This window comes from Alexandromys fortis, unplaced genomic scaffold (genome assembly GCF_014885135.2).
Source record: "Alexandromys fortis isolate MF-2015 unplaced genomic scaffold, M_Fortis_MF-2015_v1.1 scaffold_221, whole genome shotgun sequence".
Classification (NCBI taxonomy): Eukaryota; Metazoa; Chordata; class Mammalia; order Rodentia; family Cricetidae; genus Alexandromys; species Alexandromys fortis.
In genome coordinates this window covers 981,265-1,006,593 of record NW_026068096.1, presented here as the reverse complement: position 1 = coordinate 1,006,593, position 25,329 = coordinate 981,265, and the positions used below count along the sequence as shown (strand labels likewise).

Sequence of the window (25,329 nt, the reverse complement as noted above, 5' to 3'; positions counted from 1 at the left end):
TTCCCTGTCCTGCCCTTAGAGACCACCCTGAGGACTGCTGCTGCATTGTTGTTTAGTGTGCTCTCTGTGCTGTGACAGACACCATGACCAAAGCAATCTATGGACATCAGGGCAGGAGCTGCAGTAGAGGCCTTGTGGGAAGGCTGCTGACTGGCTCCGCTCTGGCTCAGATACTTTTCTTGTGTTACTTTTCTTGCACTCCTCAGGAGCACGTGGTGGTCCTCCCACACCTGAGTCAGTCAAGACTGTGAGTGCCCCACGGACTGCCTGCAGGTCAATCTGCTGGAGGCATTTTTCTCAATTGAGATTCTCTCTTCCTAGAAGGTCCTAGTTTGTGTCAAATAGACCAAAAGTATCCAGCACAAACACCCACTTGTGGGTGTTCATGGTAATCAAATTGTTCCTGTGGCCCTCTCTTGACTAGGCTTTCCCCTTCGACCTACTTGTGCTCGGTGGTTGCAGGTCATTCCTATCACTGCTTAGGGCAGCTCATAGGTGCTGGCCAGACTGGCCCATGGCCTTTCAGTCTGAGCCATTGGTGTTTGCTGCTTTCCTGCACACTGGAGACATGGAGCTGACCCTGCTGTGGTCTGGCCAGGCCCTTTTGCTGGTGTACAGTACTCAGAAAGCAGTACATGGAGGGGGCTAGAGACTGGTTTACTAATATAAGCAGCTGCGTACACATTCAAAGATATGTGTGTTTGTGTTGAGAAAGGAGTCTCATTGTGTAACCGAGGCTGTCCCAGAACAGTGTTGCCTCAGCTTTTCCAGTGCTGGGATGACAGACATGTATCACTGTGCTAGTGTGGTCTTTTGAGTCTCTTTGTTTAGCTATCAATGGGTGTGGGATTCAGGGCTGTTCTAGTAATCAGGCCAAGGCAGGAGGCTTAGAGCTCCTAGGCTGGCCTGGGCTTCATGATGTTCTCATTCCCCCCTCTCCACCCCAATACTTCTCTTCAATATGGAAGGAATCTGCACCATTCACAAGAATTAGGCTGGGTTTTGTTTTGAGGCAAGGTTTCTATGTAGCTCTGACTGTTGTGGAACTCTTTATGTAGACCAGGCTAGACTACTCTCAGGAATCTGCCTATCTCTGCCTCATACTAGGATTAAAGGTATGTGCCTCCACACCTAGACTTCCATGTTTCAAGTTTGTTCTTCCTGTGTGGCTGTCTTTGTGTGGTTTGGCATGGCTCTTTTGCCTCTTGTGGCGCAGCTCTGATTTTTTTTTTTTTTTTGGTTTTTCAAGACAGGGTTTCTCTGTGGCTTTGGAGCCTGTCTGGAACTAGCTCTGTAGACCAGGCTGGTCTCAAACTCACAGAGATCCACCTGCCTCTGCCTCCCGAGTGCTGGGATTAAAGGCGTGCGCCACCATCGCCCGGCCTCAGTTCTGATTCTTGATTCCTGCCCCGGCCTCTGCCTTCACCTCTCTAGCCTCAAGGGTTCAGCAGCCAGTCAGCTTCTCAGTCCTGTTCTCTGGGTCTTTCTCTGTTGTGTCTTTTTAAAAACTGGGATCTTGCCGCTTAGCTCAGTTTGTCTTCAGACTCATGACAGTCCCCCCCCTCTCAGCTGCTGGAATGCCAGGGTAATCACTGTGCTACACTGCCTGTGGGTCTCCTCAGTGCCTTTGTTTCAGCTCCCCCTCCTGGTAACACATGGCTTATAGCAATCTCTTTCTTGTGCCTTATTGTGGTACTGGGTTCCACCATGACCCTTTTAGCAGACACCCAGTTGTCACCACTGTGTAGAGTCACTGTTCTCTATGGCTGCAGGGTCAGGGATGAGCACCAGGGATCTTGTGAAGAATGCCTACCATCTCCTGGGCACAGGCATTGTTCACCTGTTTCCTGTCCTGGGCAATTGCTCATGCCTGGGTTTGTGGTCTCCAGCTTGTGTGTGGCTGTGTGGGTTTTTGCGCACATGGCAGTGATGGGCTTCTGTGTTGTAGGCGGCAGAATCGTCTCCTCAAAGCCCTTTGCCCCTCTGAACTTCAGGATCAACAGCAGGAACTTGAGTGGTAAGCTCTGGGCTCCATGGTGCATAGGGTACCTGGCTCCCCTCGCCCAGTCAGATGATACTCTGCCCTGCAGGGAGGGTGCTCAACTAGCTGCTCCCTGGCCTCTGCCCACAGTATGTTACGCACATCCCCTTGTAGACATATTCTTCCAGGAGGGGCCTTGGGATGGGGTGGCCAGCCCTCCTGTGGCAAGGCGCTTGGCTGGTCCAGTTCCGGGTCTGCGTGCTTGCTTTGATGCTGGCTGCTCTTGAAATCTGATCTCATTCATGTGTGCTCGCCACCTTGCCTGACAGGCCCCAGATTATTCCTCCCTTTGGGGATGCTGTTGACACTGGTGTGGGGCGCAGGCCTCCTGTCACAGTCCTGACTTGCTGCTCTTCCACAGACATCGGCACCATTATGCGTGTGGTGGAGCTGTCACCTCTGAAGGGCTCCGTGTCATGGACTGGGAAGCCCGTCTCCTACTACCTGCACACTATTGACCGCACCATAGTGAGTGCCCACATGCTACAGTACAGCACGCTGCCTCTGTGTGCCTGCTTGTCACCCTACAGAGTTTTCTGGCAGCTCTGGGTCTCAGCCCTTAGTCCACCTGATGAATAGGGGCCATAGTAGTTATCATATTCAGAGACCTGTGGTCTCTGTCATTCCTTCTGTCCTCGTCCCCAGCCTTCCCTGGGTGTGTGCTGGCCTCTTCCTCATAGCCCCCACAGGGTATCTTCTCCTTGCCAGAACCTTCTGTGTATGGTCCCAGGCTCTGTTCTCCATCTGTCCTGGTACCCTCTGGGTTCCTTGAGGCAGCATGTTGGCAATTCTGCTTTTTGTTCTGTGCCCTCCTGAGCCAGCAGCAGCTGTGCTCTGCCCTTGCTGCTGTAGGTCAAGGGGTCCTCAAGACTCCTGAACTACGCTGTGAGTTCCCTCTGCAGTGTAGCAGCCAGTGTTCCCCTCGGGAGGTCCTGTCCCTGGTTCCTTAGCAGTCACTTGCGACTCGAGGGTAGCTATCCTGGGTTGTATATTACTCCTGCTGTGTCACCTGCAGTGTGTGCTGGTGGGCCCGGCAGCTTGTGGGACACGCCACCTCTACGTGCCGCCTGTGTCCGTGCTCCGGGCTCGCTTCTAACAAAGCTTTTTCCTCTTCTCTTTAGCTTGAAAATTATTTTTCTAGTCTGAAAAATCCAAAACTCAGGGTAAGTTTGTTTTTCTCCCAACTGTGAGGGTCATGATTGCTGGCTTTGTATGTGCTGTTGGTATGTGTGACCAAGGTCCCTAGGTCCAAACAAGTGTTATTTTTGCCTCCCAGGCTTTCCGAAGGCCCTCAGCTCTGTAGTGGGTTTAGCATCCATCTTTCTTAGGTCATGCCAGTTACCAGCAGGTTCTTTGTTACACCGTGCTGTGCATCCCCATGCCAGAGTTGTGCACAACAGTTGATGGTGCCTGTCTCCAGCACCCTGGAAGACTGGGTAGTCTGCTCCATGGCAGTCCTTCTCTAGCCACATCTGCTGCACATTTGCCCTGTCTGTCCAGGGACACAAAGAGCAGAGCTTCCACGTGACTTTCCCTGGGAAGGCATGAACAGATGTCTCTTCACTCTGTGTGGGCACTAATAGCAGAGCACAGCAGTCTATCTGCTGGTACTTGGTGAAGTGGTGGGCTGTCAGGGTTACAGGAGTGTAGGCAGGCTGCTGCACACCCCCAAGGAGTACATCCTGCCCAGCATACTTGAGATGGTGAACAGTGTGTATACTCAGTGAGGGGCTTAATTCTACCCCCCACTCAACCTCCAATTCCACTGGTGCATGCAAGTTTGCACCTCATGGAGGTTAGCTCAGGTACAGGGTTCACGTCAGCACTGGTTATGTTGTGCATAGGCCCTTAGCAAGTGGCTTGACTTTGCCTAGCCATTTAGGGGCTGTATCTGTCCTGCCCAATGGGACAGTCTCCATGATGGCTGGCATTTCCCATGTGTTCTCATTGCCATGTGGTTCTGCAGCTGTCAGTGCAGGGACAGTCTTGGGCTGCAATCGCATGACAGGCATTGCACCTCCCCCAGAGTCTCTGTGTGTGTGTGTGTGTGTGTGTGTGTGTGTGTGTGTGGCCATTTCTTTGATGCTGGAATGGAGATGGAGCCACCAGCATGTTCAGGACACTTTTCCACTGCTTCCCTCTAGGAGGAGCAGGAAGCAGCTCGGCGCCGGCAGCAGCGAGAGAACAAGAGTAATGCAACTACCCCCACCAAGGTCCCAGAGAGCAAGGCAGCTGCCACGGAGGCCCCTGCGGTGAGATGCCCTTCCCTGCACATGCCTGGTAGACAGGGTGCCCAGTGGTGCCGCCCTGCGGGTACTCCTGCTGGCCCTTCACTGCCTGCCTATTTCCTCTAGGACTCTGGTGCTGAGGAAGATAAGTCAGGTGTGGCCACTGTCAAAAAGCCATCTCCCTCCAAAGCCCGGAAGAAGAAACTGAACAAGAAAGGGAGGAAAATGGCTGGCCGGAAGCGTGGACGGCCCAAGAAAATGAGCGCTGCAAACGCTGAGCGCAAGTCCAAGAAGAGCCAAAGCGCACTGGACCTCCTGCACTCCTCTCCTCCAGCCCCGCCCTCAGCCTCACCCCAGGGTGAGCCTCTTTCTCTCCTGCGTGGCAGAGTCCCCATCTAAGTGACTGAGGGCTCCTGTACACTAGTCACCATTTGGATTCTGCTGTGTGCCAAGCCTGTGACTACACAGCAGAGGGTGCTTAGTGGGGATCTGGATGCCACAGCAGTGTCAGGACTCAGATTTGCCAAGCTGAGGTATTGTGTTGCCTGTGGTAGTATAGGGCTGATGGTTGGTGACTGATGGGGATCCTTTCTCCTGCAGATGCATACAGGGCACCTCATAGCCCGTTCTACCAGCTACCTCCGAGCACGCAGCTCCACTCCCCCAATCCGTTGCTGGTGGCACCCACCCCGCCTGCATTACAGAAACTTTTAGGTGGGTAATGGTTTTGATGTTGAAGCAGTTCTGTGGGGCTGTGGAAGTGGTAGGGCTCTAGTCAAGCCTGCTGGGTGGTGTGGAAGAGGCTTTGTTGCCTGTTTGTGAATGACTGAGACTGACTCACCTCAGGGACATGGGGGAGCCTGGTAGAGGTTCACTCCATGAGGAATGCTGGCAAGTCTCTTACTTGAAGGAGGGATCTGCTCTCGGGTTTCGGGCTTGAGAAGAGGTGAAGTCACAGGCAGGGATGACCCCTCAGCAGGCCAGGTCAGGTAGTTCCTTTCTTTTGGCCACCACTCCAGCTCCTCTCAGGGAAGGGCGTTGGCATCAGCCCTGGTTCATACACTGTGCTATGTACCTCCAGAGTCCTTCAAGATCCAGTACCTGCAGTTCCTGGCTTACACGAAGACCCCACAGTACAAGGCTAACCTGCAGCAGCTTCTGGACCAAGAGAAGGTGTGCGGGCTCCGCCTTAATGTCAGTAGTCGGATTGGTAGTCGGGTCGGGGCACTGAGGTCACCTGCTCCTGTCCTCCCTTGCAGGAGAAGAACACACAGCTGCTGGACACCGCACAGCAGCTCTTTGGTCATTGCCAAGCCCAAAAGGAGGAGATCCACAGACTGTTCCAGCAGAAACTGGATGAGGTGACTGGGGTGACCAAAGTTCAGCTTCCTTTACCCTTATGGAAGGATTGACATAGAGTGGCTGGCCACCTTGGAAGCAGAGGGTGGCCCTAGCTGTACCCAGGTCAGAGCTGCACGGTTATTATGGTTCCCTTTGTTCCCTGTGCACTGGGACTCACCCTGGTTTGTCCTCTGCATCTCTAGTTGGGTGTGAAGGCGCTGACCTACAATGACCTGATTCAGGCTCAGAAGGAGATCTCTGCCCACAACCAGCAGCTGCGGGAGCAGTCAGAGCAGCTGGAGAAGGACAACAGTGAGCTGCGGAGCCAGAGCCTTCAGCTGGTGTGTGTGTGTGTGTGTGTGTGTGTGTGTAGGGGGCGGTGCAGCTGGTTTGTACACAGGCAGGATGGAGGGCAGGATCTCCCACTCAGGAGCCCCGAGGTGTGCTGACTTAGTGCCTTAGCGCTGGACTTTGGATCTGCTCCTCCACATTCTTCTTGGGCTCTGCAAGGATCACCCCAGGGACCCTTTGTGCTGTGTCACACATGCCTTTCTCACCTTGCTTTGTGGGTGGGTATTGACACCATGTGCCACAACTATAGGAAGTATTCAGTGTACTGCCCAGAGAGACGGGCTCTCCTGCCTTCAGCTGCTGACATCTTGTCTGTGTCTGTGCCCACAGCTCAGAGCCCGGTGTGAAGAGCTGAGGCTGGACTGGTCCACACTGTCTCTGGAGAACCTGCGGAAAGAGAAACAGGCTCTGCGGAGCCAGATCTCAGAGAAGCAGCGACACTGTCTGGAGCTGCAGGTGAGATGTTGGGTTGATGCACCAAACCCCATCTTCCCACCCTCAGATGGGCATCTGTGATGATGGACAGCAGGGGTGTGGCCTCACAGTAGAGTCCAGGCTGCTCTGACACACCTCCCATCGTGTAGATCAGCATTGTGGAGCTGGAGAAGAGCCAGCGACAGCAGGAGCTCCTGCAGTTGAAGTCCTGTGTGCCACCAGATGATGCTCTGTCCCTGCATCTGCGTGGCAAGGGTGCCCTGGGCCGCGAGCTGGAGGCCGATGCTGGGCGGTTGCGTCTTGAGCTGGACTGTGCCAAGATCTCCCTGCCACACCTCAGCAGCATGAGCCCCGAGCTCTCCATGAATGGCCATGCCGCTGGCTACGAGCTCTGCAGCACAGCTAGTCGGCCCTCGTCCAAGCAGAACACCCCCCAGTACCTGGCCTCCTCCTTGGATCAGGAGGTCGTACCCTGCACCCCCAGCCACAGTGGCAGGCCTCGGCTAGAAAAGTTGTCTGGCCTAACTTTGCCAGACTACACCCGGTTGTCACCTGCCAAGATTGTGTTGAGGCGGCACCTGAGCCAGGACCACACTGGGGTTAGCAAACCAGCTGCCAGTGAGCTACACCCTCGGTAAGCACAGATGTATCTGGGGGTTGTGCTACTGTCTGCTGCCCTGGGGCTGTTGGGCGTGGGCTGCTTGCTGTGAACTCAGCAAGGGTGACTGGCCTCTCATTGCAGGGCAGAGCATGCCAAGGAGAGCACCCTTCCCTACCAGAGCCCCAGCTTGTCCAACAGCATGAAGCTCAGCCCCCAGGATCCACTGCCTGCCTCCCCCGCAACCTCGCCGCTCACCTCAGAGAAGGGCAGTGAAAAGGTAAGGGCTGAATGAAAGAAGTCACCTGAGTGGGCCAGGCAACCACAGCATTCACTCCACAGAGCATTCTCAGCTGTGGGATGTATGAAGTTTAGTTTGGGGACCTGGGGAGGAGGTGGGGATTAGCATCCACAGGTCTCATGGAGTGGTTGCAGAAGCAGGTGTGTCAGCCTGCCACGGGTGGTTCTGTGTCCTTGGGATTAGGGTGCTTACATGCAGGAGTAGGATTTAGCCAGTTGCTTGGGGGATCTAGAGTGGGACCAAGGGGGTTGGGGCCTCCATTGTATGTAGAGAGATGGAGAGGAATTTGGGAGGCCAGGCAGTCCAGGGTGACAGGTCTCAGAGAGAGAGTGGGCAGCATTCTTAACCAGCCCATATCCTGAGGATGGCTTCTGCAGTGAGTCTGCAGCTGATCATGGCCATCTGTTGACAGGGTGTGAAGGAGCGTGCCTACAGCAGCCACGGGGAGACTATCACCAGCCTGCCTGTCAGCATTCCACTCAGCACAGTGCAGCCCAACAAGCTGCCCGTCAGCATCCCACTGGCCAGTGTGGTGCTGCCCAGCCGCGCTGAGAGGGCGGTGAGTGTGCTGGGCCACATGGTAGTTGTGATGGTTGTGGTTGCGCTTGCTATGGTGGGGCTCCAGGCTCAACTTCAGTCTTTATGTCTCTGTCGGATGCTGTTGAGTTTGAGCATGTGGTCATCCGGGGACTGGCAAGAGGGCATCCAGAGCTAATCCTGTTGCCATGTGGTTGGGCTCTGGATATGTTTTGTAAGAAACAGAACAAAGAAACAACAAAGAGGGTTTTAGCCACTCAAACAGCACTGGCTGACATGGCCCTGTGGGTTGCTGTCCCTGATGGCTGGATCCCAGGAGTGCTGATGTTCACGGAGGGTAGGCTGGGAAAACTGCAGCCTTGCCTTCCTTCTGCATTATTTTGAGGGCAGGGTCTTGTGTGACTCGGGCTGGCCTTGAACTCACCATGTAGTTGTAGCTGGCCTTGACATCCATCTGACCACCTTACCCCGTGCCTCTTGCACCCCTTGTTAACTGAATGTGACTTGACCTTTCTGCATGGACTCTCAGGCCTAGCCCAGCTCTATCCCCTCTTGGGTCCTCCCTGCCCACAGCCCTCCTGCCCCACTGTTTCCTGTTGCCCTAACTAGGCAGGCTTTCTCTTGCAGAGGAGCACTCCCAGCCCTGGACCACAGCCCCGAGACTCCTCATCCACACTTGAAAAGCAGATTGGTGCTTCCGCCCATGGTGCAGGGGGCAGTGCAGCAGGGAGCAGGAGCCTCACACTGGCACCCACAGGTGACCACCCCCTCCCCCCCCCACCACCACATAGGGACCTCTTCCTGCTAGGTGCCATGTTCTCTGGGGAGACGATCCCATTGGGACAAACTCCCAGCAGGTAGCTCTGAGGTTTTGAGTCTAGGATTCTGTGTGACCAGAAGCCAGGGGACTAGTCTATAGCTCTCTCCTGTTGATTTGTTTTGGGCTAGGGCAGGGCCAGGCAACTTTATTTTAGGGATACTTAAGGTCTGGAACAGTTCCAGAAAGCTGTTCTGTGCTGAGGTCATCTGGTTCCTAGAGGTTCAGGTGGCTCCTAGCAGAGACAGCACCCAGTGTGGCCAGTGTGCCCTGGTGTTTGCAGATGACTGAAATGGGGACCCAGTCTTCCTCTGGGCCTAGCCTGCCCACACTTACCCATGCTATGGCCCTGGTCTACCTTAGGAAGGGGCTACTGACCTCAGCTTGTTCCTCCCAGGGTGAGGTGTTGTTAGAGTGGGCTTGGCCTCCTTGCCTCCCTTGATTAACTGGTGTCTTCATGAAAGGTTTCTACACTGGTTCGGTTGCCATCAGTGGAGCCCTGGCCAACAGCCCAGCGCCTCTGGCATCTGGAATGGAAACTGCTGTTTTTGATGAGTCCTCTGGCCCTGGCAGCCTCTTTGCCACCATGGGATCTCGCAGCACACCACCACAGCACCCGCCTCTGCTACCACAGCCCCGCAACTCTGGCCCTGCATCTCCTGCCCACCAACTCTCGGCCAGTCCCCGCCTGAGTGTGACTGCCCAAGGTCCGCTGCCGGACACCAGCAAGGGGGAGCTGCCTTCTGACCCTGCCATCTCAGACCCGGAGAATGAAGCTAAGAGGAGGATTGTGTTCAGCATTGCAGCCAGTTCCAGCTCTAAGCAGTCGCCTTCTACCAGGCATAGCCCCTTGACTTCTGGAACCCGTGGGGACTCTGTACAGAGCCATGGGCAGGACAGTCGTAAACGCAGCAGAAGGAAGCGTGCATCAGCTGGAACCCTCAGCCTAAGCACGGGTGTGTCCCCCAAGCGCCGGGCTCTGCCAACTGTCGCTGGCCTCTTCACACAGTCCTCGGGGTCTCCCCTCAACCTCAACTCCATGGTATGTGTAGGGCCTGTCCCTGCAGGGTGGGGACAGTGGTTGGTGTGCAGCCCCGCTGTTCTCTCCCCACCTGTACCCTCATAAGGAGCTGGTGACTGCAGAGGTCTCAAGGGTTAGCTGGCACCGAAACCCTGGCCTGGGCCTGTGGCTCATCTGCCCTACCTGATTCCGCAGGTCAGCAACATCAATCAGCCCCTGGAGATCACAGCCATCTCATCCCCTGAGAGTTCCCTGAAGAGTTCCCCGACCCCCTACCAGGACCACGATCAGCCCCCGGTGCTCAGGAAGGAGCGGCCACTGGGCCCGACGAATGGGGCCCATTACTCACCACTGACCTCAGATGAGGAGCCAGGCTCTGAGGATGAGCCCAGCAGTACCCGGTGAGTCCTAGGGGACAGCTCTGCAGGCTCATGGTTGGACTAGATGCTGGCTATCATGTGGCCAAGTGGCCTCCGTTAGCTATCTTTCAATCTTGACCTCCCTGGTGCAATGGGTGTTACCTTGCTTTTCTTGTTGAGCAGTGTAGAGTACTGCTTGTGGGGTCTGTGTGTATCTGTGGGGACTTTCTGGGTGTTCAGCCTGAGTAAAGACATCACGTGCCCCTCTCTGCCACCTACATTATGGCTGCACTGTAGACTGTTGAGCATCACTAGGTCCCATGCTTACCTTTGAGTGTCACAGTGGAGTTACTACTGCGAGTGTGAATTCTGGTCACGCCTTGCCTCTGACTGATGTGCTCTAAGATCGCTGCCCACTGTCATTCCTAAGGGTCTGACAAATACACTACCCATTGTAGACCATCGTGGATGTGTGTACCACCTGTGAGCCGGGCCTCTGCTGCATTTAGCTCCAGGTTGGCTAAGGCTCAGAATAGGGAAGCTCCTACAGGTCGCCCTGCTCTATATGCATAGTGTCACCATGTGCACAGGCACTGGGCCCTAGTACTGCTGGTGACCCAGACTTATTCCGGGTCTACTCAAGGGCCCTTCCACATGGGACCAGCGGGCAGCTTTTGGACCTTTCATGTTGAGCTGTGCGTGTAGAGAGTCCTCGGATACTCTCTGAGTACTTAGATTCATACATCAGTGACTGTTTTCTTTGCACAGAATTGAAAGAAAAATTGCAACAATCTCCTTAGAAAGCAAATCTCCTCCGAAGACGCTGGAAAATGGTAATGTGCTCCCTTCCTGGAGCCGGGAGTTGTGGGGGTGCCCCATGCTCAGGACGGGCCAGCCTGGGACTGCATCTGGTGCATGGACAGTTGGGAGGGGCAGACAAGAGAAGTCTCATAGTGCATGAGCCTCTCACCTCTTCATCACCTCTGCCTAGTAGAATGTGTGCCAGCCACATGGTAGGCACAGCCCACTTCCCCAGTGCAGGCTCAGCTCATGGCCACTGATTTCTCCCATCAGGTGGTGGTTTGGTGGGAAGGAAGCCTGCACCCTCGAGTGAGCCTGTGAACAGCAGCAAATGGAAGTCCACTTTCTCACCCATCTCCGACCTCAGCTTGGCCAAGGCCATGGACAGTCCATTGCAGGCTGGCTCTGCACTGAGCCACAGCCCCCTGTTCTCTTTCCGGCCGGTTCTGGAGGAGCCTGCAGCTGAGGCCAAGCTCCCCACCCACCCAAGGAAAAGCTTTGCCGGCTCTCTGACTGCAGCCGAGGGCCCGAGCCCTGGCACCAACCCTCCCAACGGCCTGCCCTTCAGTGGGGGCCTTGCTGCAGACCTCGGTTTACACAGCTTCAACGATGGTGCTTCCCTCTCCCACAAGGGCCCTGAGGTGGCCAGCCTGAGCTTCCCATCACAGCGGGGCAAGGATAGTACCACGGAGACTAATCCTTTCCTCAGTAGGCGGCAGCCGGAGGGCCTGGGTGGCCTGAAGGGCGAGGGCAATGCAGGCAAGGAGTCAGGCGAGGCCGTGCCCCTGTGTGGGTCTGCGGACAAAGTTGCACTGCCTCATGGCAGCAGGGCAGGCAAGGGCCGTGACCGTGAGCTGGACTTCAAGGGTGGCCACAACCTCTTCATCTCTGCTGCAGCCGTGCCTCCTGGTGGCCTCCTCGGTGGCCCTGGTCTAGTGACTGTGGCTTCCTCTGCAGGCAGTACAACACCTGCTGCCCAGGCTGCCCGGCCCTTTCTGAGCACCTTCACCCCTGGGCCCCAGTTCACTCTGGGCCCCATGTCCCTGCAGGCCAACCTGGGCTCTGTGGCCGGCTCCTCTGTGCTGCAGTCCTTGTTTAGCACAGTGCCCGCCGCTGCAGGCTTGGTGCATGTGTCATCTGCTGCGCCCCGACTCACCAACTCGCACACCATGGGCAGCTTCTCCTCTGGGGTGACCGGTGGAACCGTTGGAGGTAGGCAAGGAAGGGATGACGTCTAGTCCCAAGTTTCTCACCAGCTGCTTGGGAGGTCCCTCCCAAGCCCTCTAGAGGATACAATGGGAGTGTGTCCCTGTGTCCTTGTTGGCCGTCTTCATGGTGTGACTGAAGGAGACTGTCTAGCCTTATAACGCATGCCTCTTGTTTTCAGAAGACCACGGTGCACTTAACTAGGCATTTCTTTCTCCTGGGGCATCCCCTGTTTGAGGTGACCACCCACATGCCTCATGGCCGGTCTGTGGAAGCGGGCCTGGTGCAAGAATGAGTCCAGAGGGCCTGCTCAGAGACAGGGCGGAGTGGAGCCTGGGCCACAGGCCAGGCATGGTGCAGTCCTGACTGGGCAGGGGCGGGCAGGTGGGCCCGAGGGGCAGGGCCTCATCCTGGCAGGTAAGTGTCCCTGCACTGAGCCCACTGCTTGCTGCTTGTGCCTGCGCTTGGACCGGAGTCACGCTGTCTTCTGCTTCTCCTTGCTGGCGACTGTGCTTCTCTTGCTCCACCCGCCTGGACCATGCTGCCTGTTGAAGCTGCTTTTTCTCTCCTGTTTACAGGTGTCTTTACCCATGCGGTGCCTTCTGCCTCTGCTCACCCGTTTGGAGCTGGTGTCAGTAGCGGGGCTGTGTGTAGCAGTGCCACGCTGGGCCTGAGCCCGCTGCAGGCGGCGGCCAGCACCTCGGCTTCTTCCTTTCAGGCTGCGGCTTCGGTCGAGAGTCGGCCGCCCCCTCCACCTCCCCTACTTCCTCCTCAGCACCTGGGCCGGCCCCCTGTGGGGCCACCTGTCCTCCATGCACCCCCTCCTCCTAACGTCACCTTGCCTCCTCCACCTGCGCTGCTGGCTTCTAACTCCGAGCCAGTGCTTCTGCAGAGCCTGGCCTCCCTCCCGGCTAACAAAGCTTTCTTACCCCCCTCCTCTGCCGCTTCTCTGCAGCCTGCTAACGCCTCTCTGTCTGTCAAGCTCGCCTCCCTTCCACACAAGGTCTCCCGCCCCTCCTTCACGGTGCACCACCAGCCCCTGCCCCGGCTGGCCCTGGCGCAGGCTGCGCCCGCCGCCCCACAGGCCAACTCCTCGGGGCCATCTGCTGTGTGGGTTTCCCTTGGCATGCCGCCTCCTTATGCTGCGCACCTTTCGGGGGTTAAGCCTCGATAAAGACCTTGCTTAGCTAGCAGTTCATGTTCTGTAAGGTAAGGCTAGAGCCAAACCACCCCTCCTCTTGCCCAGAAGACGGCTGGCAGGGCTCGCCAGATGCCTGGGGTCCTGAGTCGTGGAGATGGGGGGGGGCTGGCTAAGGGAGGCAGGGCCGACAATGTGCACCACTACCTGGTCCTCAGCCAGCCGCTGAGAAGACAGCCGAGGTGATGAGATTCGAATGTGGCTTACCAAAGCCAAGGTAGCCCCAACCTCCTGTGAGATTCCTGGCCCAAAGCAGTCCTTGATTTTGGGGTCACATTTTTAGCTCTAAACTAAGGCATTTGTCACCAGCCTGCCTGTGCATGGGAAACAAGGGGTAGTCAGTACACCAGTGAGGTTGCAGACTTACTTTGTCCACAGGCAGAAAGCTGCCTGGGGTGGTAGCGTGGGCATCCTTGAGCAGAGGTGGGGTTTATTTAAGGTTCAGGGAGCCAGTCCCTGTCCACCTCTCCCTGAACAGCGGCTGTCAAACCCTGCTCTGCTATCATCATGGCAGTAGACATGCCCTGTGGGCAAAGAGGCATATGGCAGCCTTCTGGCCTTCTCCATAGGGTGTGGGCATGTGGTAGCCCTAGCCTGAGTACAGGACAGCCTGACAACCACATCTGGAGGTCCTAGGGCTAGAGCTCTCCAGCTAACTCACCCTGTGTGCTCAGCAAGGCAGAGCTGGAGGGTGCTGGGCCCAACAGTACCTACCAGGAACACCCCCTCTGCCCTGTGTCCTGTGGGGCAGCTCGGCCATAGAGGACATGTTGAATGCACCTAACCCATGATCCTCCTCCCTGCAGGTAATTAGGACTTCTACCTCAGCCACGACCTATGCAAGGACGGTGTGGACCAAGCCTGCTGCCTGCCAGGCCGGCGGAGCCGGACGTGGAGCCACTGTGAATTGGCGGCACCGCAGGAGGTGCTGGACTGGTCCAGTTTGTACTGTCGATAGTTTTAGATAAAGTATTTATCTTTTTTTTTTTTTTTTAAAGTATAAGCAATTTTGACTTATTCCATCAAAGTCGTCCAAGGCAACCTCTTGAGACGCCTAAGTGTCTGTGAGAGAGAATCATATAAAGACTTGGCCTGCCGGGCTGGCCACCAGGAGGACTCTAGACTCCGTCCCGGTGCTATCTCACCACCGAGCCCATGCCCACCCATCTCTAACTTCGTCCCGGGTGCTGCCCCAAATGCGGACCATGGCCAAACAGTTCTCAGAAGCATCCTTACTGCTTGTTCTGATACCAAAGGCACGCCAGGCATGCACGATGGGGGCTGACTTCTGGTTCCCCTCCTTGGAACTCGCCCTCTGTCACTGTGAACACCCTGCTGTTAACCCTGTGACTTTAGGCGTGCCTTTGCTGTGGGTGCAGATTGGGCTGGGGCAGGATTGGGTGCCTGGCTGGGCTGAGTGGTGCTGACAGGTGTGGGCCACTACTGCAATGCTCAGTGGCTCCTGTGACAAGTGCATTTACTTTGTATTTCTTTGCTTTTCTGGCTCGGGGCATGCTGGCCAGGTGACATGGGGCTGGCCCACTGTGGGTCCCCTGGCATCTGTGTATAAGAGAGTCACATGATGAGTGACAGTATTTTATAGAGATGTGATGGAGATTTATAAATTTCATAGACTTGACTGCATTTATTTTTAGATTGTATAATGCACAGTGAACTTTAACGGAAAGAAAAGTGAGGAGGAAAAATACATTTATTTATTCAAATGCACAAAAAAATGGCGCTGGTCAGGGCCCTGCAGGAGTGTGGCCCAGATGTGCTGGGCCACCCAGGGCCTCTGGTCACTGTGGGCACCACCTACCTATGTCCAAAAGTTGCTTCCTGGTCCTGGGGACAGGTGCACTGGGTGTGGCTGCAAAGGGGCCAGGGCTGATTTAGCTTGCTGAGGCGGTCCTGACTGCCCTCAATGCTGCTCACTTCAGGTTAGGGGTAGGTAGGCTAAGCAGGGAGGCCATGTTGACCTGCTTCCCTTGGCAGTTGTGAAGATGGTGCTGGTGTCCCTTCCACCCCCCACCCTACCCCCTGCGATGGTGCTCATGCTCGCCAGGCCTGTTCTTGCACACCACAGCTAGCTACGGTGCTGCAGGGCAGGGTGGCCATAAAGTTAGCAAGTCCCAGGCCTGGAACAAGACACTGAGTGAACACTGTATACACCACCTGCCACCTTGGCAGCTGCTGCTCCAGTGGTCACTGCCCCACCTTACTTGAGTGTTAGGGGACAGACACTGCATGTTCATGGCCCGCATGGCCCAGTGGGCCACAGGTGCTCCAGGCGGGCACAGTTGCAAGTCCTCTCCTGAGCCCACGAGAAAGGGGAACCCACAGTAAACGGAACATGGTGCACCGTGGCCCTGGGTTCCTTAGCTGATGGTCTTAGCATGGGGCTAGGCTGCCTCAGTGGTCCCTGGTATTCCAGCCCAAGGGTGCTGCAGGGCTTGAGCTCAGGAACTGATAGAAAGCCCTACGGACTGGGACCTACTCCCACACTAGCCCACAAAGGGACTCTGCCAGACACACCTAGGTTCCCACCCTCAACTTACACAGCTTTTTTGGCAGCCTGGCCTGTTTGTAACTTGATGCAGCTTTGCTCTGTCTTGTAATGACCTCTGTACTTAACGGGTGCACTGTTCTCTCCCTTGGTTCCCAAGGCATCTCACACATTGTTGCCGCCTCTAGACACAGTAATAAAAAGCTGTTTTCACTTGAGCCGGTTCTCAGTGTGTTCTGTCTTTGTGTGGTTACTGTCACCTCCCTTGAGGGACGATGACAGCTCTGGAGGAGCCCGAGGAAAACGCAGCCAGTGAGTCAAGGCACCCCTATAGCGTTCAAGTTGCTTACAGCCAGGTGGTATGGGTCCCTTACGCAGGACTCACTAATATGTGCCCCCACAAAACCCAGGCAGGATTCCACATCTTCCCAGAGGGTAACCAGCCTGGTACCAGGCACACTGGGAGCAACCCATCCCACAAGCTGTGTGTGTGTGTGTGTGTGCCTGCATGCATGAGTGTTTATGTGTCCCTAGCCCAGTCTTTTTCATTTTGTTTTTCAAAACAGTTTCACTCTAATCCAGGCTGACCTGGAACTCAGAGATCTGCTGTCTCTGCCTTCTGAGTGCCGGGACTGAAGGTGTGTGCCACCACTGCCCAGCCCGGCCTAGCTCTTAGAAGAGCTGTTCTGCCACCTGTGTCCCCATCTCTCCCCATTTACTTCACTGTGTGGCTTGGAAAAGGGGTACACCTTTATTATAGAGCGGGCTTAGCACTGAAGGCCAGCACCATGGCCTGCTCTATCAGCAGGAGTGGGGTTCACAGCTTTACCTAGCATGATACATTCACCCAATAACGGACAGGGGAGCTGTGCCAGGCTCAGTCCCCAGTTGGGGGCACTCAAGGGTATTGGCAGGGAGATGGCATGGGAACAAGGATCCAAGCCCTTGCCCACCTCCTCCAGACCTCTGGCTTTAAACGACATTTCCAAAAAACGTCTTCAAAGATAGCCAGAGGCCATGCAAAGGTCAGTCCAACACATCTAGCTGGGAACCAATACAAGCAGTCCGCCCGTGCGTAGGCAGGCTATTCAGCTGGAACCTGGCCTCCTCGGAGATGCCGAACTGCTCCAAAGGATCCTGTGGGGGTGCATGCTGGCTGTGAACAAGGCCAGGGAGGGCTGCACCATCCCACCCCACCCCACCCCACCCCTACACACCTTGCCTGTCATCTTCCTGATTTCGTTCCTGTAGAAGATGAGGCTTCGTCGCATGTACTCATAGCTGGAGAAAAGGGCTGGGTTCACTGATCACACTCCCCCATGTTTCCACCCAGCTCCCAGTGGTTCCCAAAGCCCCACCTGGCCCGGCGAAGAGCCTCCATCCACTCCTGACACTGCTCTTGGCTACAGCATTCAAAGTGATACTTCCTGCTGAGGTCTTCCACAAAGCCTAGAAAGGGGTAAAGGAAGGGAGCCAGCCACCTCTGCTGGGTGTCTACCTGGCCCACATCCTGCTGGCCAGAAGACCCGGGTTCCTGTCCTACCAAGCCATCCTCTTGGCCTGTCACAGGCTGGCTTGGCTCCTCCAGAGTGCTGACTCCTGAACCCATGAAAAGGGACCCACTGGGAACATATGAACTGGTTGACGTGAGGTCATTAGAGTAGGCCCTAATGGTAATAGGACTGGGGCGATGGCTCAGTAGGTAAAGTGCTGATTACTCAGTAGGTAATAAGCAGGAGGACCTGAGTGGAATCTCAGTGCTGAGGAAACAGACGGGGAGATTCCTAAGGCTTGCTGCCAGCCAGTATAGCCTAAAAACCAAGTCCATGTGCAAGGATGAGAGAGCCAAGCAGGTAGCGGTGCTGTTGCCGTGCCTGATGGCCAGAGTTCAACAGCGGGGACCACATAGTGGGAGAGGAGAACCAAAGTTGTCCTCTGACCTTTGTAGACAAATACACGTATGTGTACATACAAATGTATTGTTTTAAGAGGGGGTGGTGAAGAGACCAGAAATTGACTTCTGGACTCCATATATACACGTGCAAAAAAGAAAGAGTAGATGGAGAACCCCGTGTGATGATGGGGAAGACATAAGGGCCAAATCTCTACAAGACGGTACCGTAAAGATCGCCAAGGAAGAAGGTTTAACAGGTGTCACTTCAGCCTCAGAAGCGCTACCCGCGGCAGACTGTTTCTAATACAAACAAAATCTGCACAGGCTGCACCTATCCTTGCGAAGAATAGGCACTGAAGGTGGGGGAAGAAACTATGATTGCACCAGCGGAGACCAGACCCGGGGGCACTCAGTATCAGCTATTGCAGCGCTGGGTCCTCAGGAGACGAGGGATCCATGACAAATGGAGGCTCCTGGGGAGTAAAAGGGAGACAGGTGCGCGGAGCAAGAGTCCGGGGTGGGGACAGTGGGGACCAGCGCACTTACTGATGGAGAAGCCGCCGGGCTCTTCCTGGGCCACTATGCAGCGTTCCAGCAACAGGGCTCCGAGGGGCTGCGCGAGACACGGCCATGAGCGCCGGCCTCCGGGCCGCGCGGGCCCCCCCGAGTTCCCCACACCCCTACCTCGGCCTCGTCCGGGCGGAAGTAGAAGAGGAAGTTGACCACCAGCTTCACCAGCCGCCTCTTGGCCACTGTGGGCACAGGGCGTTGTCAGTGCGGAACTGTTCTCATCCACCCACCCGGGAATCGAGCCGGCCCGCCCCGAACCGCTCACCGCTGCCTTTTTTGGGACCCCGCATGCCTAGCTCGGCGGCCATCTCTGCCGGCTGACGGGACAGCGCCTGCAACTCTTTCTCATTGTACCGCATCACACCGCCGGGATCCGCGCGAACTAAAACGCGCGCTGACTCCCGGCCGCCGTCCTTTCCGAAGCGGCAACCAGCGCCACAAACGTCTCAGGGAACGTTCCCGGAAGTCCCATCAAAGCTACTGCGCCTGCGCGTCGTGGAGCTTATCGCGTAGTTTACATAAGGTGGCACTGGCGTGCGGGTCGGCGCAGTTGCACGCAGAGCCGGAAGTGAGAGAAATTCCCCGTCCGTAGGTAACCGTCAGACACACTAAACGTGAAGTGTTACGTTAGATTCATAGCACCCCACGTTAAGCGAAGCCCCTTCCCGGGCTGGTGAAACAGATTCCGTCTTGTCGCGATAGGTGGCGTCACGAGATTTAGAGCGGAACGAGAGTTCGTGGACATCTCAGTGAGCGTGCGCACTATAGATTCCTTGTCCTCGCGCCTCCTCTAGAACACGAGTCCGTCTTTCGGGCCTGCGCGCACAGGAAACTCCGCCTCATTTGCTCCCGGAAGTGGTCGCTTAGTCCGTCGTGCGCGTGCGCACAGCCAAATCGCGGCCGTCGGGGAGGTTAAGCCCGGGAATCGCGGCCTTGGGCGCCGGTGAGGAGCGGCGCGGCTTGTCGGTGGCGGCTTCCCAGACCGCGGGGACCCTGGAAGGGGGTTGGAAGTGGGGGTGGGGGCGAGGGTGGGCGGCGCGTTCTTCTTCCTCGGGCCTGGCGCGCGCCCGGAGAGCGCGCTCTCGCCAGGCCCGTTGGGCCGTAGCGGCGTCGCGGATTCCCGCCGCGCGTCTATGGCCCCTGGCGTGGTTCGGGGTCTTGGAGATTCTTTTGACTTCCTTGGTTGCCTCAGTTTCCCTCATCGTTAGTTAGGGCCCTGGCGACTGCTGCTCCTGTCCACCTGAATAGGTCCGTGGGTGCGATTAAAAGATAACGGTATTTCCTCCCAAAGTGGACCAGAGCAGCACCTTCTCAAATACCGCTTTTCTTCCCTTGTCGATCGTTTATCGATAATCTTATGGTGGTCCATGAGGTCGCACGTCTCCAGTCATTGGCAAAACTTTTAATTTATTTCAGGCGGTTTTCACTGCACAATTCAGGCCCTCCTGGAACTTTAGTGTGAACCAGGCTGGCCTCGAACTCACACACATCGTGGTGCCGCTGCCTCCCCAGTACTGGGATGAACAGCGTGTGTCTCCACACCTGGGTGTCTAATTTGGGTTTATTACTGCTCACGGTGTGAGGGTACAGTCCGCTTTGGTGGGGAAGTGTTGTCCCAGGAGCTTGGGGCAGGAAGCAGAATGGTAAATGCCAGTGTTCACATTGCTTTCCTCAGACTGTCTTTTATGTGTTTGTATGTGTGTGGGCATGTTGAGTGTGGTACCCATTGAGTCCAGAAGAGGGTGCCAGGTGCCCTGGAGCTGGTTGTCAGCTGCCCAGTTTGGGTGCTAGAAACGGAACTTGGGTCTTTTGCAAGGGCACAAATGGTTTTCACTACTGAGCCAACTCCCCAGCCTACCCAGCGCCCTTTTATCTCTTATTTAAGACAGGTTCTCACTGCATAGCCCAGTCTGGCCTCCAACTCAAACAAGAGCTGACTTGAAAGTGGGCACCGCCATGCCCCACAATTAAGTGCTTGTGTTTTGGGAGGTTGAAAGTTCATCATGGCCTGAGAGGGTAGCTCAGTTGTGAGATTTTGCGGGATTCTGTGCTCCTCCAGAACCAAGGAATGTGCTCACCCAGGCTGGTTTTGTCCTTTTTTCCCCCCACCCTCCAAAACTGATGGATTTTTTCCCTCAGTGGATACTCAGGCAGGCACCTCAGGCACACACCCTAGAGGCTTTATGGATACTAAACAAGCACTCTGCCCCTGAATTGCACCCTCAAGCCTGTGGCTGGACACCATGTCCCCTTGGAAGAGTGATCAGAGTCTCATGTTCTTGGGAGTCCTCTTTACCAGAGGTCAAAGGAGTTTTCCCTCCTGTCACTGCCCTGGGTGCCTTCTTTTTCTGGGGAGCAGACTCTGCTACCCTTGTACTCTGTTCTTGCATCTGGCCAACTCCATCTGATTTGGGAATATGTCTCCTGGTAGCTTTGGAAGATGTGGACAGTGCTTCTCTTTTTCAGTCCTTGGGTGGCTGAGTGTGGAACAGACCAACATGTCCAGCTCACAGCTTGAGTGCACATCCTCTCATCTTCCCAACATCCAGAAGCCTCTGCGTCCCATCCTCCTTCAGAACTGACAACCAGTGACCTTGGAGTGTCTCTGCCTTGAGCTCTCCTACCTACCTCCTAGGCAGACTCCAAGGTGACATTTTAGATAATTGGGATGCCTGACTCTCAAAGAGTCTTTTTTTTTTTTTAATATTTATTTATTTATGTATACAATATTCTGTCTGTGTGTATGCCTGAAGGCCAGAAGAGGGCGCCAGGCCTCTTTACAGATGGTTGTGAGCCACCATGTGGTTGCTGGGAATTGAACTCAGGACCTTTGGAAGAGCAGGCAATGCTCTTAACCACTGAGCCATCTCTCCAGCCCTCTCAAAGAGTCTTGATCACGTTTAAAAGGTCCCTTTTGCTGTATGAGGCTCCAGCAATGATGACAAGAGCTGCCCTCCACTTCTCTCCTGGGCACTGTGAGTTCACTCTGAGTTATAACCAGAGTCCTGCAGCAGACAGTCTGAAGTGTTCCACCATCAGAAAACATGGCCTGGTGGCTTTGAGCCTGGCACAGAGCTTTCTGCAGCACTGTGGACAGCTCAGAGCTCGGGAAACCGGGAAAAGCTCCTTATGCCTGTATGTCAGATGGGGGGGGGGGGCTTTATTCCCAGCATTTGGGAGGCAGAGGCAGGTGAATCTCTGTTTGAGACCAGCCTGGTCTATGTGGAGAGTCCCAGGACAGCCAGGGCTATGAAGAGAGATCCCATCTTAATAAGTTATAGTAGGCAAAGGTGGCTCATACCTGCAGTTACCTGGGAAGATCAAGAGTTTAAACACAAGCAGCACCCCCCTCCCCCGGGAGTTCAAGGCCAAGCCAGGTTATGTAAGACTCTGCCTGTTCCCCCACCCCCCCTCGTAACACCAAAGAATCAGTTTGATGTAATGGCACACCCCTATAATTCCAGTGCTTGGGGGACCAGGAGTTGAAAAGATAGCCTCGGGTACGGACAGCCTGGGCTACATGAGATTTGAAGAAATGATAATAGGGTCTTGGGCTTGCTTAGCAAAAACTGGCAGTTTCTGTACTTGGTTCACATTGGCCCTAGGGATTAGATAGAGTCTGTGACATACAGGTGACGGGTTGCCTGCCTGCTGCGTGCGTGTCTGGCCACCCCACGGCCCTAGCAGTACCAACAGTGTTCTGATCCTTCTTTTTCCCAGGTTTCTCTTGTCTCTTGAAGCTCCCAGGCCTGCACCATGGACTTCCAGCACAGACCTGGAGGCAAGACTGGGAGTGGGGGCGTGGCCTCCTCCTCTGAGAGCAACCGGGACCGCAGGGAGCGCCTGCGGCAGCTGGCCCTTGAAACCATCGACATCAACAAGGTTTGGGAGCAGTGTCCCCGTGTACACAGAGCCCCCTACAACGCCTCCGTCTTGGGTTCAGAGAACCAGGCTTTGTGGTCTAACAGGTACTTGTGTTCCCTCCCAGGACCCATATTTTATGAAAAACCATCTGGGATCCTATGAATGCAAACTCTGCCTGACGCTGCATAACAATGAGGTACGTGCTTCCACCTGACCCTCGTCCCCCGCTGGGCACACACATGGCCTTTACACTAATGGGGTGACATTGGTGGACCTTGGACCTATCACCCAGAGCCGAGGGCTCCCTCAGTATTGGTCTGGTTTGGTTGAATTCTTTTATTTTTTTCTCAGCTGTGCTGGGTAAGCAGCCACTGAGCTGAACTGTGTGCCCGTCCAGCTCTGTGAGCTCTGCCTCTGGCTCTACACTGAAGGTGGTCTGGGGACCAGCTGCCCTTTTACCCTTTCTCTTTCTCTGACCTTGGTGTCAGGACAGCAGTCAGCGTATCTGATCTTTGAATGTTCCCGGCAACAGGGCTGCTTCTGCATTTTAGGGAATCAGGAAGGAGGTGAGGACTGGAGTCCATTGGTAGTCCAGGACTAGATGAGCAGAGCAGTCAGCAGTGGCCGTGTTGACGATGGAGTCAGCTGCCACAGCTGTGCAGGATGCCAAGCAGTAGCTTAAGCTCCACCACCCCCTCAGGAGCTCCCTGAGCACTTGCCAGACCCCTGTAGTGGGGTCAGCACTGAAGACTTTGGTGTGTGTGCTGGTCCTAACCACAGAGAGATTCCCAGGGTGGCATGGCGTGTCACTGCTCCCCAGTGCAGCCACAGCCACTGCATCCCCATAGGTTCCCATGTTCCAAGGAACTCTAGACTCTGGGCCTCATGTCAGACCCATGGGCTGGGTCCCCTTAGAGCTGTCCTGCTTCCCCCTCCCCCTCAGTGACCTGTCTTCTTTTTCTCTGCAGGGGAGCTACCTGGCCCACACCCAAGGGAAGAAGCATCAGACTAACTTGTGAGCCCTCACTTTGTGGCTGGGTGGAGAGGAGGGAAAGGCCCTGTGTTTACTCTGCCTGTGTTCCAGACTGGCAGTCCTGCTGCAGAGCTGACTGCTAAGGAACAAGGACAGTGGGGTGATTGGTGCCCACCTGCTCTGTCCCTGCTTGGGAGACTCCAGGGCTGAGCCCTCATCCTGTCCATGAGCTCCAAGGCCAGGGGGCTCTGGCGCCTGTGTGCTTGGCCTTGGCAGCTGGTGGAGGGGCCATGCACCCATGTTTTGTGTTTGTAGGGCCCGGCGAGCTGCCAAAGAGGCCAAGGAAGCCCCTGCCCAGCCAGCACCTGAGAAGGTCAAGGTGGAGGTGAAAAAGTTTGTGAAGATTGGCCGCCCTGGCTACAAAGGTGTGTGTGTGTTATGTGTGTGTGTGTGTTGGCCAGCCTACAGTTGTGGGCTGTGACATGAATGAGCCCTGTGGGCCCTGGCACAGGATACACCCATCCCTAGGACACACAGCCACTGCTTCCTCTGTCGTCATAGCGATAAGCACCCATCAACCACTAGAAACTTCCAGAAGGACGGGGAGGCAGGTTGTCTGCAGTCAGCACTCCCAGAGCCCCTCAGCAGAGGCCCCCCGAGTGACCTGGCCTGATCAGAAAGCCAGTCGTGTAGCCAGCAGGAACCCAGGGAGGCTGCAGAGGGCTGTCCACACCGTCCTGACCATGCAGTGCTGAGTTGGGTTCTCTTGCTCAGATCCTAGCCAGGTGAGCACCTATGACACATAACAGCCCTGTCCCCTGTGTATTACAGTGACCAAGCAGAGGGACACAGAGATGGGCCAGCAGAGCCTGCTGTTTCAGGTGAGGTGGGGCCAGTCAGGGTGGAGCAGACATGTGGGTGTGGTGCTGATGCTGCTGTGCACGTCCACAGATTGACTACCCTGAGATTGCCGAGGGCATCATGCCACGCCACCGCTTCATGTCTGCCTACGAGCAGAGGATTGAGCCCCCAGACCGCCGCTGGCAGTACCTGCTCATGGCTGCTGAGCCCTATGAGACCATTGCCTTCAAGGTAGTGACACTGAGGACAGGAGAGGGGGCAGCCAGGATTAGCCTGTCTGTCTGTCGGTCCCGGTCTCCACCCTGGGTGCTGCAGCTTGTGCTTTCCTCTCCCAGGTGCCAAGCCGGGAGATCGACAAGGCAGAGGGAAAGTTCTGGACCCACTGGAACCGAGAGACCAAGCAGGTGAGGTTCTGCAGCCCTTGCATGGTACTCCTCCCTCCTACCCTCCTCCCCTGTAGTCACTGACCCTCCTCCCCTACAGTTTTTTCTTCAGTTCCACTTTAAGATGGAGAAGCCTCCTGCCCCACCCAGCCTCCCTGCTGGACCCCCAGGTGTCAAGCGGCCCCCTCCCCCACTCATGAATGGCCTGCCTCCTCGCCCACCACTGCCAGATGCCTTGCCCCCACCTCCGCCTGGTGGCCTGCCTCTGCCCCCTATGCCTCCCACCGGGCCTGCTCCCTCTGGGCCCCCTGGACCTCCCCAGATGCCTCCACCAGCTCCTGGGGTCCATCCCCCAGCCCCAGTGGTCCACCCACCAACATCTGGAGTCCATCCCCCAGCTCCTGGGGTCCATCCCCCAGCACCAGTGGTCCACCCACCAACATCTGGGGTCCATCCCCCAGCTCCAGGTGTGCTCCCAGCAGCCCCTGGAGTGCACCCAGCAGCCCCTGGAGTGCACCCACCAGCTCCTGGGGTCCACCCAGCAGCCCCTGGAGTGCACCCACCAGCTCCCGGGGTCCACCCGCCAGCTCCCGGGGTCCACCCTCCCCCATCAGCTGGAGTTCATCCTCAGGCTCCAGGAGTACACCCACCTGCTCCTGCAGTTCACCCTCAGGCCCCTGGGGTACACCCCCCAGCTCCTGGCATCCACCCTCAGGCACCTGGGGTACACCCCCAGCCTCCTCCTGGAGTCCACCCTGCTGCGCCTGTAGTCCACCCTCAGCCTCCAGGGGTTCACCCCTCAAATCCTGGGGTGCACCCAGCTCCTATGCCCCCCATGCTAAGGCCCCCACTCCCCTCAGACGGCCCTGGGAACATGCCTCCCCCTCCCCCAGGCAACTGAGTCATGGCCCCAGCACCCCCTGCTGCCTGTGCGCAGCCTTTTCCCGGGGCCAGTCCTTGGAAAGTTTTCTATTTTGTCCTGTTCTGAGTCCATTAAACAGCCTCCCCCATGTCTCCCTGTCTGCAGTGTGGTTCTTATGTTGG

At 56.1% G+C, this 25,329-nt stretch overlaps 3 protein-coding genes across 12 annotated transcripts in view; 2 read left to right on the top strand and 1 right to left on the bottom strand.

The window, feature by feature from the left end:
* The window catches only part of Dot1l (DOT1 like histone lysine methyltransferase), a 41,689-nt gene extending 25,731 nt beyond the window's left edge, over window positions 1–15,958 (top strand). For 4 of the 8 annotated variants that reach the window (XM_050123265.1, XM_050123267.1, XM_050123271.1 and 1 more), the window contains 19 exons: window positions 1,949–2,017; window positions 2,403–2,509; window positions 3,163–3,204; window positions 4,186–4,293; window positions 4,396–4,627; window positions 4,870–4,983; window positions 5,351–5,442; window positions 5,529–5,630; window positions 5,814–5,951; window positions 6,292–6,417; window positions 6,546–7,030; window positions 7,139–7,274; window positions 7,708–7,854; window positions 8,460–8,589; window positions 9,114–9,691; window positions 9,866–10,071; window positions 10,798–10,862; window positions 11,104–12,042; window positions 12,615–15,958. In XM_050123265.1, coding sequence (XP_049979222.1) covers window positions 1,949–2,017; window positions 2,403–2,509; window positions 3,163–3,204; window positions 4,186–4,293; window positions 4,396–4,627; window positions 4,870–4,983; window positions 5,351–5,442; window positions 5,529–5,630; window positions 5,814–5,951; window positions 6,292–6,417; window positions 6,546–7,030; window positions 7,139–7,274; window positions 7,708–7,854; window positions 8,460–8,589; window positions 9,114–9,691; window positions 9,866–10,071; window positions 10,798–10,862; window positions 11,104–12,042; window positions 12,615–13,210 — 4,412 coding nt within the window. In that variant the 3' untranslated portion in view covers window positions 13,211–15,958. Of the gene's footprint in view, window positions 1–1,948; window positions 2,018–2,402; window positions 2,510–3,162; window positions 3,205–4,185; window positions 4,294–4,395; window positions 4,628–4,869; window positions 4,984–5,350; window positions 5,443–5,528; window positions 5,631–5,813; window positions 5,952–6,291; window positions 6,418–6,545; window positions 7,031–7,138; window positions 7,275–7,707; window positions 7,855–8,459; window positions 8,590–9,113; window positions 9,692–9,865; window positions 10,072–10,797; window positions 10,863–11,103 lie in introns of all 8 variants that reach the window. The other 4 variants (XM_050123266.1, XR_007588884.1, XM_050123269.1 and 1 more) reach the window with 4 other exon arrangements.
* Window positions 15,959–16,468: 510 nt separating this feature from the next.
* On the bottom strand, window positions 16,469–18,612 carry Plekhj1 (pleckstrin homology domain containing J1). Of its 2 annotated transcripts, none has more exons than XM_050123299.1 (6): window positions 18,470–18,612; window positions 18,319–18,386; window positions 18,181–18,247; window positions 17,099–17,189; window positions 16,958–17,021; window positions 16,469–16,896 (listed from the first exon to the last, which is right to left on the bottom strand). In XM_050123299.1, exons 1-6 carry the CDS (start codon window positions 18,561–18,563, stop codon window positions 16,825–16,827), a joined length of 456 nt encoding a protein of 151 aa, XP_049979256.1. In that variant the 5' UTR covers window positions 18,564–18,612; the 3' UTR covers window positions 16,469–16,824. The 2 variants fall into 2 exon arrangements, with proteins under 2 accessions (XP_049979256.1, XP_049979255.1); XM_050123298.1 differs by having other exon boundaries at window positions 16,469–16,877.
* A 37-nt stretch (window positions 18,613–18,649) lies between these two features.
* Sf3a2 (splicing factor 3a subunit 2) lies at window positions 18,650–25,299 on the top strand. Of its 2 annotated transcripts, XM_050123280.1 has the most exons (11): window positions 18,650–18,796; window positions 18,907–19,147; window positions 20,671–20,851; window positions 21,925–22,086; window positions 22,193–22,264; window positions 23,037–23,083; window positions 23,357–23,466; window positions 23,873–23,922; window positions 23,993–24,133; window positions 24,238–24,306; window positions 24,386–25,299. In XM_050123280.1, the coding sequence occupies exons 4-11, from the start codon at window positions 21,961–21,963 to the stop codon at window positions 25,184–25,186; spliced, it is 1,416 nt and encodes a 471-aa protein (XP_049979237.1). In that variant the 5' UTR covers window positions 18,650–18,796; window positions 18,907–19,147; window positions 20,671–20,851; window positions 21,925–21,960; the 3' UTR covers window positions 25,187–25,299. The 2 variants fall into 2 exon arrangements, with proteins under 2 accessions (XP_049979237.1, XP_049979238.1); XM_050123281.1 differs by lacking the exon at window positions 20,671–20,851.
* Window positions 25,300–25,329: the final 30 nt, after the last annotated feature.